Source organism: Haliotis rufescens, unplaced genomic scaffold (assembly GCF_023055435.1).
Source record: "Haliotis rufescens isolate VD_foot unplaced genomic scaffold, xgHalRufe1.0.p SCAF_3, whole genome shotgun sequence".
In the NCBI taxonomy this organism is placed as follows: domain Eukaryota; kingdom Metazoa; phylum Mollusca; class Gastropoda; order Lepetellida; family Haliotidae; genus Haliotis; species Haliotis rufescens.
The window spans coordinates 5566553-5580655 of NW_025964001.1; the positions used below are offsets into that span (position 1 = coordinate 5566553).

A 14103-nucleotide genomic window follows, 5' to 3' on the forward strand; every position below is an offset into this window, starting at 1 on the left:
TACTAGCGTGCGTGCCATCAGCGCGCAGAGAATTCAACGCAATCAAACCCCTGGGTTAAAACTAGGTGGCCCCAGTCATGCAAGGTGCCGGAATTTGTTGCGCACAGGGTTGCGCCCCTTAGCCGCGTCAGTATCCTGTATGTTCGTGGGTTCGAATCCAAGATTCACACTGATTTAATAATTCTTGGTTTGTCAGCACCATCTCGTGGATTTTACCACAGCAGTAAACGTCTAACAAATAACATCAACGTTCAGCTGACAAGATTTAACGGAAATAACCCAACATACTAATGTGCACAGGACCCTGAACGCGTGTTTATATCAATGTCTCAGTGGGCCAACCCTAGCCTACGTTGACATGGCGGAGTTTGGGAGTGGAGGCATATGTCTTTGTTAATCGGGTGAGGTAGAAATCACCACACCTTCCAGGAAAAACATGTTTCAATCGGTTCACCTTTAGTCTGTGCTGACATTGCGGAGTTTGGGGGTGAAGGCATACGTATTTCTTAACTGGGTCGGAACAACGATAACTTCCAAAAAAAGACATGTTTCAAAATAGACGACTTTAGATGAAAATGATTTAGTATAATATAAACTAACCGGAACAGGTGCTTTAAAGCGTGTCTAGTGAATGCAAGATCTCGAGACGTACAGACAGGGGTCACCCAGTTGTCGGACGAGAGATAAAGTACCGACTCAAACGGGTCTGTGGGCAGCAGGGAGCTGTCGGAGACTGGTGTTTACAACTGATAACACCTGTCACACCATACACACATGAATACACTGATGACGCAAGATTGGTGGTTTTATGTTTGAGTACCAATTCGATTAATAAATCATTTCGATAATTATACTTATTATGGAAATAATTATTTAAAATACATATTCCAGGAGCATATGTGCCGTTTAAATCTTAATTGAGATTAATCTTGATGATTAATAGTTCCCTATCACTAAAATGTTGGGCGACTTGATTCTAATTCGTTTTGACTGTAAGTCATCATTTATGACATAAAGGGTTGAAAATGTAAGTTTTGAGAATACCGGTACACCAAATAACTGAATAATTGCTCCTTTTACACCCTGAATGTCTTTCTCAAAAAGAACTACATGAACAGATAGTCGACTTTATGCGTCGGTCACATTGTAGTTCAAAACTTTTTATTGAGAAATATCCAAAAGGAAAACCATCGACTTTGCTTGTAATCTCCAGGCGCGTGGCATACAACGAGGTGTGATTATCAGCTCTATCTTTGTATAATACATCCTTTGGGTGGCAATAACCATAACTATGATACTAGAACCAAGCGAAGGTCGGTGTCAAACGTCCCGGACAAAGACACTCACGGGACGCCTGGTGTCATCGTTGTGATTGAATGTTGTGGACTCGAGGTCAGCAGCGACACTGCTGCTGTATCACGGGATGCTGAGTGAGTGAGTGAGTGAGTATGGTTTTACGCCGCTTTTAGCAATATTCCAGCAATATAACGGCGGGGGACACCAGAAATGGGCTTCACACATTGTACCCATGTCGGGAATCGAACCCGGGTCTTCGGCGTGACGAGCGAACGCTTTAACCACTAGGCTACCCGACCGCCCCTCGGGATGCTGAGAACAATCCAGATAGGATCTGGGCTACACAGACCTGTGTTTACCAGCATGAGCGTAGAGCCACGCCATTGGGATACGGCGACGCACAACTTGCGATACAGCTTACACAATATGTGGGTACACGGATGGCCCAGTCGTCTAAGGCGCCACAATTCACTGTGCAGAGTTGCCTGTCTTGGGCACGCCAGAAACCTATGATTGTGGGTTTGAATCCCGGTTCGCCCCAATTATGTTTCTAGGTTTGTCAGCACCATACCCGTGGCCGTGGGTAAACGACTAAGATCTGCATCACCTCGGGCTTTCCTCCCACATTAAGCTGACACGCCGTGATATAACTGTAATACTGTTCAAAGCTGTTGATTTGATACTGTTGACAGTAAGAAGAAGATAGAAATCGAGACACGATCAGGCAAATCAGTGACTGGCATCATGAGCATCGACCCATTCAATTGGGATACGATGACATGCATCAACCGAGTTATCCAGCCAGGCGGATCATCATCCATTTAGTCGCCTCTCACCACAAGCATACACTGCAGTCATAATAATGCTCATTGTTGATGTAACATTAAATATTGGGGAATCAATTGTCTTACAACAGGCGACTATGTTTGTCATAAGAGGCGACTATGCTTGTCATAAGAGGCGACTATGCTTGGCATAAGAGGCGACTATGTTTGTCAGAAGGGCGACTATGTTTGTCATAAGAGGCGACTATGCTTGTCATAAGAGGCGACTATGTTTGTCATAAGAGGCGACTATGCTTGTCATAAGAGGCGACTATGTTTGTCATAAGAGGCGACTATGTTTGTCATAAGAGGCGACTATGCTTGGCATAAGAGGCGACTATATTTGTCAGAAGGGCGACTATGTTTGTCATAAGAGGCGACTATGTTTGTCATAAGAGGCGACTATGCTTGTCATAAGAGGCGACTATGCTTGGCATAAGAGGCGACTATGTTTGTCATAAGAGGCGACTATGCTTGTCATAAGAGGCGACTATGTTTGTCATAAGAGGCGACTATGTTTGTCATAAGAGGCGACTATGTTTGTCATAAGAGGCGACTATGTTTGTCATAAGAGACGACAATGTTTGTCAGAAGGGCGACTATGTTTGTCATAAGAGGCGACTATGTTTGTCATAAGAGGCGACTATGTTTGTCATAAGAGGCGACTATGTTTGTCATAAGAGGCGACTATGTTTGTCATAAGAGGCGACTAACAGGATCGGGTGGTCAGGCTCGCTGACTTGGTTCATGCATGTTATCGTATCCCAGTTGCGTGGGTCGATGCTCACTAGATTGTCTGATCCAGACTCGGTTATTTAAACAAACAAAACAACACGCAAACAGCAAAACAAAAGAACATATCTTACATAATTCTAGACAGGATTGACTTACTTCAGTTGGACAGTTGGGGGGTGGACCGTGCATGTGTGTATGTGTGTGTGTGTGTGTGTGTGTGTGTGTGTGTGTGTGTGTATGTGTGAATATGTGTGTGTGTGAGGTAGGGAGAATTTACGTTTGAAGGTCTGTGTAATGAGATAATTTAATTTTCCGTGAGAAAACTACACATATAGTGTGATATAAATAGGATTTTCCAAGTGTCTTGTGAAATATCATGTTTCTACCATCGGTCACTCGATGAGGGAAACATGATATTTCACAAGACACATTGACTATCCTCTATATCTCAGTTCCAAAATCAACCCACCACTGTAAGGAAGCACAAATGACATGGTACCCAAACGAATGTGTATATGTAAAAATGTTTGAGAATAATGAAAGTCAATCTTTCTATCGAATATTTGATAACGCATACATTGTTCATTTTTGTACACGTGCAACTTTTAGCAAAATGGGGAAATCATTTAAAATTAACTCTTAACTCGATGAAATGAAAGTGTCGAAGAAATTCGATTTTTTGCACGAGGAAAGCTACTGCCCACCTCCGTCTGTACGTGCATCAAACTGAAGGGTTGATATAATGTTTTATTACACATAGTGTTAGAAATACACGGGTACTTAAAAACCGTATGTACAGTAGTGCAAATATCACTTCACGCGCAGCGGTGTATTGCTAACGTCATCCGGGCGGCATTGTTCACGTCATTCGAATCTTAATGTGACGTAAGGTCGAATGATGTCACACAAGAAACGACGTCATAATTGAAGATTGTTGACGTCATTCGACAGTTGTGGTTTTCAAGAACCTCAAAAGGATGAATAAATAATGAACAATAAAGAAATTATAACAGTCGCATGACATTTTTGTGCCATACTGATTTTACGAAACTCGTGTAAGAATTCATGTATTACCCTCGCTCGGGTATACAAGAATTCTGACACACGTTTCGTAAAAATCAGTATGTCACATAACCTCGTATAATAATCTCTAAGTAAACGTTGTCTGTCACTTGACTTCGGAAAGGCTAGACGGAGCCAGTTTACGGTGGCGAAAATCAAAGCGCCACCTAACGGCAAAACGGTCGAGTTTGGGCAAAGAGGAGAAAACTCTATCAACACAATTAGCTCAAACAGTGCCGCGCATGTCAGTCCGTCTTATTTCCTGTTGTCACATCTTTTGATGTTGTGTTCTAATATCACATTCGGATGTTGCCCTTAGCCAGCGTCTCGTCGGACATTATTGTGGAAATGAATATAGGTAAGACTCGCAAAAGAAACTGGTAACATTTTGAGTGATCGATCAGAATAGTCTATAACCCAGTGTCAGTAATGAACAAGTGAAGTACGACTGCTCTCCAAACTTGTACGAGACTAAATCGGGCTTTAGCCTACATTAGAAGCTAAAGAAATGAGCGTTTTTTCGCTTGTTCGGTGAAACCCATATGTTTGACAGGTGTATGAACATTAATTCCAGACTATCCTGTAGCTGTTAGGCCCAGTGTCAGTATTTAGTTTGCCTAACCGTCGAACGTAATATTTGACATATCACTCGATTTACTATCCCCGAGTTTATGGGTTTTCGGACGCTTAAGAAACATTCCTAGTTTTCTCTCTAATCACATGAACAACTGTAAAACATCTCATTCACTTCTCAGACAACTTTCTCTTAAAAACAAGCCATCATCTGAATATTTACAATGTCTATGTGATGCTACATCCCACCCACCCCCGTTATAGAACGAGTAATCGCGATAACTATGGCGGTCCGAAAACATATGATGTCCAAAAACCTATGATCCAACGATATATGAATATAACATCCGATACTGATTGTCAATCACTGGCATGTCTGGTCCTGTCTCGATTATTTACAGAACACCGTCATATAGCTGGAATATTGCTGAGTGCGGTGTTAAACAACAGACAAAGAAACTGATTGTACTGTTTAAAGATTGATATCCATCTAACTGATTTGTTTATTTACTGTTATGATTATATTTTTTCAGTGAAGAGTTGTCCCGGGGAGTACTGTGGAAGAGAGACTATAGATGCTGATTGTGGGGTAATATTGGTTACATTGTCATGCAGACGTACAACTGTGACGCAGACGTACCACTGTGACGCAGACGTACCACTGTGACGCAGACGTACCACTGTGACGCAGACATACCACTGTGATACAGGTGCAGGCTATTCCAGCACCTCAGCAAAACGACACAGATTTCCTCTGGCGAAAACAGCACCACTTTCGCTAAAACTGCTACTAATTGTCATGCAACAATGGCTCCTCATATTTTTTAATAATGGTTAGAAAGATTTATGTTGTGGTATATATTGGCAGCAACCCTCAATGTTGACCACTGTTATATAATGTTGCTGTGGTGCAGGCCTGTCCCCGGGGGTTCCAGCCCAACAGCAACCCTCAATGTTGACCACTGTTATATAATGTTGCTGTGGTGCAGGCCTGTCCCCAGGGGTTCCAGCCCAACAGCAACCCTCAATGTTGACCACTATTATATAATGTTGCTGAGTTGCAGGCCTGTTGACCACTGTTATATAATGTTGCTGTGTTGTAGGCCTGTCCGCGGGGGTTCCAGCCCAACAGCAACCCTCAATGTTGACCACTGTTATATAATGTTGCTGTGTTGTAGGCCTGTCCCCGGGGGTTCCAGCCCAACAGCAACCCTCAATGTTGACCACTGTTATATAATGTTGCTGTGTTGTAGGCCTGTCCGCGGGGGTTCCAGCCCAACAGCAAGTCTCCCTGGTCACAGTGTACTGAGTGTGACGGCAGCCTGGCCCTGCATGACTGGCTCTATCTCGGCTTCATGGCGCTGTTGTCTCTGGTGCTGCACTGGTTCTTCATCGACTTCAAAACTCGGGGCAAACGATTCAGGTGAGATGTGGGCAGAAGGATAGTCTGGTTCACTTGTCCAATGTGTGAAGCCCATTTCTGGCATCACCACCAGTGATATTGCTGGATTATTGTGCAAAGCCAACTCAGATCAGATCAGATTGTTAAGATGAAATGTGAAAGATTTATGCTGAATTATTTTCTGGAAGTGTTTTTATAAGTAGACCAGGTTTCATGGACAAAATGTTGCTCTCTGAGAAACCATGCAGCATTTGTTCGCAGTTGCAAACTTTGTCCGGGCGCACCCACGAAACAAGGAAACAGGTCTAGGCTATGGCTTTTCATTATTATTAAGGCAAAACATAAAATACAGTGAACCCTTGTGAATCTGGATGACATCAATCTGGACCTTGATGGAATGAGAACAGCTGCTAGCCAAACATAGAGAAATGTCTGTGATTTCGGAAATTGGTTTATCCACTGTGATGGAACAGTCCAGATTAACAATGTTTCACTGAACTTGTGTTTCAGGAACATGGACACATCCAATATGTGTCTGTACGTAGTTGGGCTTTTATTTCAATGTCCTTGTTAATCTTTCTTTACATAGATGGCGTATTTAGAACATGTGGTTATTTGATCAACTTTGTTGTTCAAAATAGCTACAGCAACAATAATATACACAAACATCCCTTTTCTTCATGTTCTTTACGAATACAACACATGGCTTTATGGACAGGCTGTTTCCAGCAAGTGAAACAATGGGTTGGTCGGATGATTTGAATCAAGAGTAATATTTTCCTAAATTGTGGGATAACGCCACCATACATGGAGATATTTGTGAAAGTCTCCTAACGTGTTGGCTTGCTTTCCCAGGGCTGTGTTAGTGTTGCATCTATCAGCCTTGATGGAGAGCGCCATTGCTGCTGTCCTCACCCTGTTGATGGCCGACCCGCTGGGATCCATGCACATCCGATCCTGTAACGTGAACAAGTTGTCCGACTGGTACACCATGCTGTACAACCCCAGCCCCAACTACACATTCACTCTACATTGTACACAGGAGTTGGTCTACCCACTGTAAGTATCCTTCACACAAACTCGCTATCAGTGCTAACATGATCCTCCAGTACCTGCCATCGTGTCTCCATCCTATTGGGACATATAGCCATTGTAAGTATCCTTCACACAAACTCTCTATCAGTACTAACATGATCCTCCAGTACCTGCCATCATGTCTCCATCCTATTAGGACATATAGCCACTGTAAGTATCCTTCACACAAACTCGCTATCAGTGCTAACATGATCCTCCAGTACCTGCCATCGTGTCTCCATCCTATTAGGACATATAGCCACTGTAAGTATCCTTCACACAAACTCTCTATCAGTACTAACATGATCCTCCAGTACCTGCCATCATGTCTCCATCCTATTAGGACATATAGCCACTGTAAGTATCCTTCACACAAACTCGCTATCAGTGCTAACATGATCCTCCAGTACCTGCCATTGTGTCTCCATCCTATTAGGACATATAGCCATTGTAAGTATCCTTCACACAAACTCTCAATCAGTACTAACATGATCCTCCAGTACCTGCCATCGTGTCTCTATCCTATTAGGACATATAGCCACTGTAAGTATCCTTCACACAAACTCTCTATCAGTACTAACATGATCCTCCAGTACCTGCCATTGTGTCTCCATCCTATTAGGACATATAGCCATTGTAAGTATCCTTCACACAAACTCTCAATCAGTACTAACATGATCCTCCAGTACCTGCCATCGTGTCTCCATCCTATTAGGACATATAGCCACTGTAAGTATCCTTCACACAAACTCTCTATCAGTACTAACATGATCCTCCAGTACCTGCCATTGTGTCTCCATCCTATTAGGACATATAGCCATTGTAAGTATCCTTCACACAAACTCTCTATCAGTACTAACATGATCCTCCAGTACCTGCCATTGTGTCTCCATCCTATTAGGACATATAGCCATTGTAAGTATCCTTCACACAAACTCTCTGTCAGTACTAACATGATCCTCCACTACCTGCCATCGTGTCTCCATCCTATTAGAACATATAGCCACTGTAAGTATCCTTCACACAAACTCTCTATCAGTACTAACATGATCCTCCAGTACCTGCCATTGTGTCTCCATCCTATTAGGACATATAGCCATTGTAAGTATCCTTCACACAAACTCTCTATCAGTACTAACATGATCCTCCACTACCTGCCATCGTGTCTCCATCCTATTAGGACATATAGCCACTGTAAGTATCCTTCACACAAACTCTCAATCAGTACTAACATGATCCTCCAGTACCTGCCATTGTGTCTCCATCCTATTAGGACATATAGCCATTGTAAGTATCCTTCACACAAACTCGCTATCAGTGCTAACATGATCCTCCAGTACCTGCCATTGTGTCTCCATCCTATTAGGACATATAGCCACTGTAAGTATCCTTCACACAAACTCTCTATCAGTACTAACATGATCCTCCAGTACCTGCCATCGTGTCCCCATCCTATTAGGACATATAGCCACTGTAAGTATCCTTCACACAAACTCTCTATCAGTGCTAACATGATCCTCCAGTACCTGCCATCGTGTCTCCATCCTATTAGGACATATAGCCACTGTAAGTATCCTTCACACAAACTTGCTATCAGTGCTAACATGATCCTCCAGTACCTGCCATTGTGTCTCCATCCTATTAGGACATATACCCTCTGTAAGTATCCTTCACGCAAACTCTCTAGCAGTATTAACATGATCCTCCAGTACCTGCCATTGTGTCTCCATCCTATTAGGACATATACCCTCTGTAAGTATCCTTCACACAAACTCTCTAGCAGTACTAACATGATCCTCCACTACCTGCCATCGGGTCTCCATCCTATTAGGACATATAGCCACTGTAAGTATCCTTCACACAAACTCTCTATCAGTGCTAACATGATCCTCCAGTACCTGCCATCGTGTCTCCATCCTATTAGGACATATACCCTCTGTAAGTATCCTTCACGCAAACTCTCTATCAGTGCTAACATGATCCTCCAGCACCTGCCATCATGTCTCCATCCTATTAGGACATATACCCTCTGTAAGTATCCTTCACGCAAACTCTCTATCAGTGCTAACATGATCCTCCAGCACCTGCCATCATGTCTCCATCCTATTAGGACATATAGCCTGTACCCATTTGCCCCCTCGACTTTGTTTGAAGACGCTTTGAATGACACACTACTGAAAATAGACGACCAAATAAATTACGCCATTCTTTCTTGATGGAATCGGCAAGTAGGATGAAAACAATTATTGCGATTTTGTTGCGAATATGAATTACTGTAAAACGTGAAATTAATGTGTCTCCAAAAGAATGCGACCGCTGGCCCCTAGCCAAAAATGCGACTCAATATGTCTAAACAAAATGTCCTCTGTCGGGTTTACAGGAGAATCCTCACCTTAATCCAACCTTACATTAAGCCAATCACACACCAAATAGCACAGTTTATGAGCGCTGAGTAGAGTGTGAGGGTCCTGTGAAGTAATGAAATGGTGTAGTGTGCTGTTCATTCAGATAATTACTTTAGAGCCTGGAATGAATCATTGATCATGTGGACAATGGTTATGACTGATGGATGAAATAACAGACACCCATAACTGATCTTGATGCGCTGTAGGTTCTATGAATATAATTGTGCGGCATATATGATTTTCTGCGTTCGTTCTCTATATTTGTGTGTACTAGAGCACATTTGCGCATCATGTAAAACCCTGGCTTCATACAAATTACAGATGAAAGAACACAAGCAATATATTGTGGTAAGTGTCACAGTACATAAATCAGTAAATCATTATTGCAACAGGATGCAAGTAAACAGTCAGGCTGATACCCAGTACTAGTATGTCTGCAGGGTTTACAGTGTCTGTTTGTTCTGCCAGGTACACAATGGTGATGGTGTATTATGCCATATCACTGGTTCTACTGATGGTCATCCGACCCGTCATCTCCTACAAGCTGGTTGAAGGCCGCGGCACCAAGTCCATATATGCCGCCCTGTACTTCCTCCCCATCCTCATCGTGCTGCAGGCTGTGTTCGGAGGACTCCTGTGTAAGTCACACACATTTTAGTTCAGATTCAGGTTTACAGACTTCCTAGGCCGCATCAGAAGCACGGATGGGACAAACATCCAAATTCTAATTCACCGAGTTGCTTCTGAAATGTATATGAATGCGGATTCGATTGCCAGGTATCTCTGTTTGTTTCTAGGTTTGTCACAATGTCAGCGCTGTCTGTGCTCGTTGACCTAATTGGTAAACATCTAAGACCTGAAGAAGACCTAAGGCTTTTAGAATTTGGAAGACCTGCATCATCTTTTTATCATTCACATCAAACTGACACACTGTGATATCACTGAAATATTGGTCAAACTGTGTTAAAACCAAACTCACTCACTCACTCTCAGCCAAATACGAGGTACAGGAGGTAAACTTCTATTAATATGATGAATGGCAAAGAATTCAGGATATTTTTTTAAAAATAATGTTTCCAGTATACAGTAATTTGTTTTAATAGGAAATATACTAAGGTAATCATCCAGATTAACAATTTCCCAGATTAACGAATCCTTGGTACGGACTGATGTTCCTTTGTATAATAAACACATCGCCAACCAGACTGTCCTCGAGATTGGGTTCCGTTTTCACAGGGTTCAAGGTAAAACACAGAGTCTGTTGCATCTGAAAGTTGTTGGCAAACAATGTTGTCGAATATAATGAAAGAGTTACATCACCCAGTGAGGTTCTGTAGTGATGACTTTGTCCTGGTTCACCACAAGAAGACTGAATAGGATTATTTGTTTTCAGACTATGCCTTCCCGTTCATTGTCCTGGTTGTCTCGGTGGTGACCAGTGCTGTTCATCTTGCCTCCATGAAGGAACAGGTACGCATAACCATTGTCTGTAGCAGTCAGGAGACACATGTAGCACAGTGGTTAAAGCACTGGCTTGTCCCACCACTGACCTGGGTTCAAATCCCCTCTGGGTACAACATGTGAAGCCTATTTATGGCTGAAATGTTGCTATTGATGTAAAACTATACTCAGATTATCGTGATATCAATATATATAATATATGCTCATATTAGTAAAGCATGACCTATTCCTTCACTGTACACAGCAATGGAGGAAAGTGATACTGGTAATTGATAATGCCAATCAACCAACCACAGCAGACACTTCACTTATATTCTTCTTTAGCTTCGTGTACGCTCATACTTAAAACAGCCAGCTTGTCATGCCAGTCGGCACATGTTCGCAACTCATCGCAACACAAGATTTACCCAGCAGCCCCACTTCCGACATGCTCAGTGGGTCTAGCAGATGATAATATCAACAGTATCTCATACTATGTAGATTAGGAATACAGGTTATTTGATTACAAGATGTTTAGTTTGAAGAAGTATTTTTGTCAGTGATTATTGGGATTTTATTTATTTCTTTTCAGAAAATGAGGGATCTTATAGTTGACAGTTTCACCAATGGAAGAAATGCAACTATTCTGATCGGACACTGGCTTCTACATGCGTATGGAATCATATCTCTGACACTGCTGAAACAACCCGGCTTCCAAGCCCCTCTCATAGCCCTGGTGCCATTCCCAGCTATTTTCTATGTGTTAACAGTCAGGTTCTCAAATCCAGATAACCTTGGAAGGACTTGAGTGCAGCACCACCTTGGTGTTAGTGTGTTATGGTTGTGTGTTCCAGGTCACAATTAACATTGAATACAGCCACGTGGTGTGTGCAAAGAGGAACAAGATGTCGGCCTTCTGTGAGTAACTATGGCAACAGCAGAGAAGGCAACAGCTTATGGTCCAGAATGATATTGCTTGGTTTGCCTTGAAACTTACCAATATACGTCTGCAAGGGTTACCATGGTTACAGATCTCCATAAATTCATCATTCCATGTAGCTAAGTGGTGGTTTTGTAATGCTGGCTGTGAAGGCAGAACGTCAAACCTGAGCGCAAAATTTGCTCGGTCTAAGAAGTTGCAATTTGCTGTGCAGTTGCCAGGATCTGCTTATCTGGGCTGAATGCCCAATTATGATCCTTGATCTGTCTCATTCACTCTGTGACCGTCCTCACTAGTCATACAGTCAGAACTAGTCTGTGAAAATACTCATTCTCAAACTGTGATAATGCGTATCATTATTTTTGTCATACGAGGATCTTGATGTTTTCTGTTATAAAGCATTATAATGGTATGTGTGTTACACTGATTTTCAGAAAGATGTACAAGAATTCATGCATTGCCCTCACTCTCGCTCCGGTAATACAAGATTCTGACACTTGTTTCATAAAATCAGTATGACACACATGCTTGTATAATAATGTCCTTATTTCCCATAAATCCTAACCTTTGAGCTCCACTTTAGAAAAATGCTCTGATCACAACTGCAGTCTTAGAAAAACACAATAGTCGAATGACGTCAACAATCTTCAGCTATGATGTTGTTTCTAGTGTGATGTTATTCCAACCTTACGTCATTCCGACCTTACGTCATAATAATATTCGAGGAAGTCAACAATGCCGTCCACATGACGTAAACAATACACTGGTGCACTTGAATTGACGTTGCACTAATGCACATACGATGGCCTCGGTTATTTCGAACCTTATGGGTAATAGAAGGTATCATTAAGTGTAAGATAGTGTTGTAAGGCTATACTATCTAAGTGATAACATTTGCCAATCATCCGGTGAATATAGTGAATGTCTATCACATGGTTGGCGCATTTCTGAACATCCCTATGTAAGTTTTTGTAAGACACACTGATTCCAGTGAAAAGTGTTAACATTTGAAAAACGGAACCAAGTTGACGGACGACAAAGTAGAGATTATGTATGGATGACAACTTCTTTATATACTGTAAAGGCAACGTTTCGGTATAGATCCTTATACCGTTGTCCTTGCTTGATAACAGTATTAGGATTTATACAGAAATGTCACCTTTACAGTAAAAAAAGAAGTTGTTATCCATACATTATCTCCACTTTGTCAGGCGTAAGTACTTAACTTATAGGGCACTGGTTACATATCAAGAAGTATATCAATCTCCATAAAATCAGATCTTTTACTCCATTACGAAACCTGCCTGCCTGAAGATCTGACAAACGCTCCAGAAGTCACGTCCAGTGAACCCTGGGTGGATGTTGACCGCCAAGTCTAAATCGTGTAAATGAAGGATCTGTGGGTTTGTTTAGAACCAATCGGACATCAAGCCTCTAAGATGATTAGGCATTTTTTTTTGCACTTTATTTCAAAAGTTTTACTCAAAATAGAAATATTCATAGTACTTCCTTTTCAGTGTAATGCCATTGTGCTCCGAAATAACAGGATGAATAATATAACCACAATATTATCGTGTGGCCACTATTGTTTCCATTCAGAACTGACAGTTTATGTTTCGAGATACAGAAATAAGATTTGCTGTGACAGTCTGTATTAATTACATGCTCAGGAATCTGAAGTTCTAATTGTTACAATGAAATGTGATTTGTATTTCAGAGAAAGCCCAGAATTGTACCATTGATTGTAAATAAAACAAAATTGAAATGGTGGTTTGATATATTTCAGTGGTTGACCATTATCAGGAATACATGTACTACCATCAACAGTTGAACACAGGATAACATTCAAGATTCTCTGTTATGTCTTAAGATGTCTCGTGGGACAAGCACCGTCCCATCTTGCTGATCTCCTTCATATATATGTCCCAGAAAGATGTTCTGCTCAGAGAATTTGCTTATCAAACCAAACCTTCAAACATCACACTATGGCAAACGTTCCTTTGCATACTCAGCGGCCATTGCCTTGAACAAACCTTCAAACATCACACTATGGCAAACGTTCCTTTGCATACTCAGCGGCCATTGCCTTGAACAGTCTACCACAACACCTCTGTGACTGCAGTGAACAGTCAACTTTCCGCTCACAACTTAAATCCTATCTCTTTAGACTTTAGACAGTCTCCAAAAGACATTATTATGCGCCTTGAGCATGCACTATGCATGGATATATGCATCATACAAATTGACTATTATTATTATTATTATTATTACATGGCAAAACTTTTGCCCTGCTTCAATATCAACAATGTGTTCACACAATCCATAGTGTTTACCAATTACTCCTTAAGTTGT

At 41.7% G+C, this 14103-nt stretch overlaps 1 protein-coding gene across 1 annotated transcript; it reads left to right on the forward strand.

The window, feature by feature from the left end:
- Positions 1-4123: 4123 nt before the first annotated feature.
- On the forward strand, positions 4124-13516 carry LOC124131818 (JNK1/MAPK8-associated membrane protein-like). The gene is made up of 7 exons (XM_048403618.1): positions 4124-4275; positions 5024-5079; positions 5744-5913; positions 6748-6951; positions 9840-10009; positions 10765-10841; positions 11404-13516. The coding sequence occupies exons 1-7, from the start codon at positions 4224-4226 to the stop codon at positions 11617-11619; spliced, it is 945 nt and encodes a 314-aa protein (XP_048259575.1). The 5' UTR covers positions 4124-4223; the 3' UTR covers positions 11620-13516.
- Positions 13517-14103: the final 587 nt, after the last annotated feature.

Coding starts and splice junctions, on each gene's coding strand:
- LOC124131818 (XM_048403618.1), top strand. CDS start 4,224: ATGTTGCCCTTAGCCAGCGTCTCGTCGGACATTATTGTGGAAATGAAT. Junction 4,276..5,023: donor TATTGTGGAAATGAATATAG/GTAAGACTCGCA, acceptor ATATTTTTTCAG/TGAAGAGTTGTCCCGGGGAG. Junction 6,952..9,839: donor CAGGAGTTGGTCTACCCACT/GTAAGTATCCTT, acceptor TTGTTCTGCCAG/GTACACAATGGTGATGGTGT.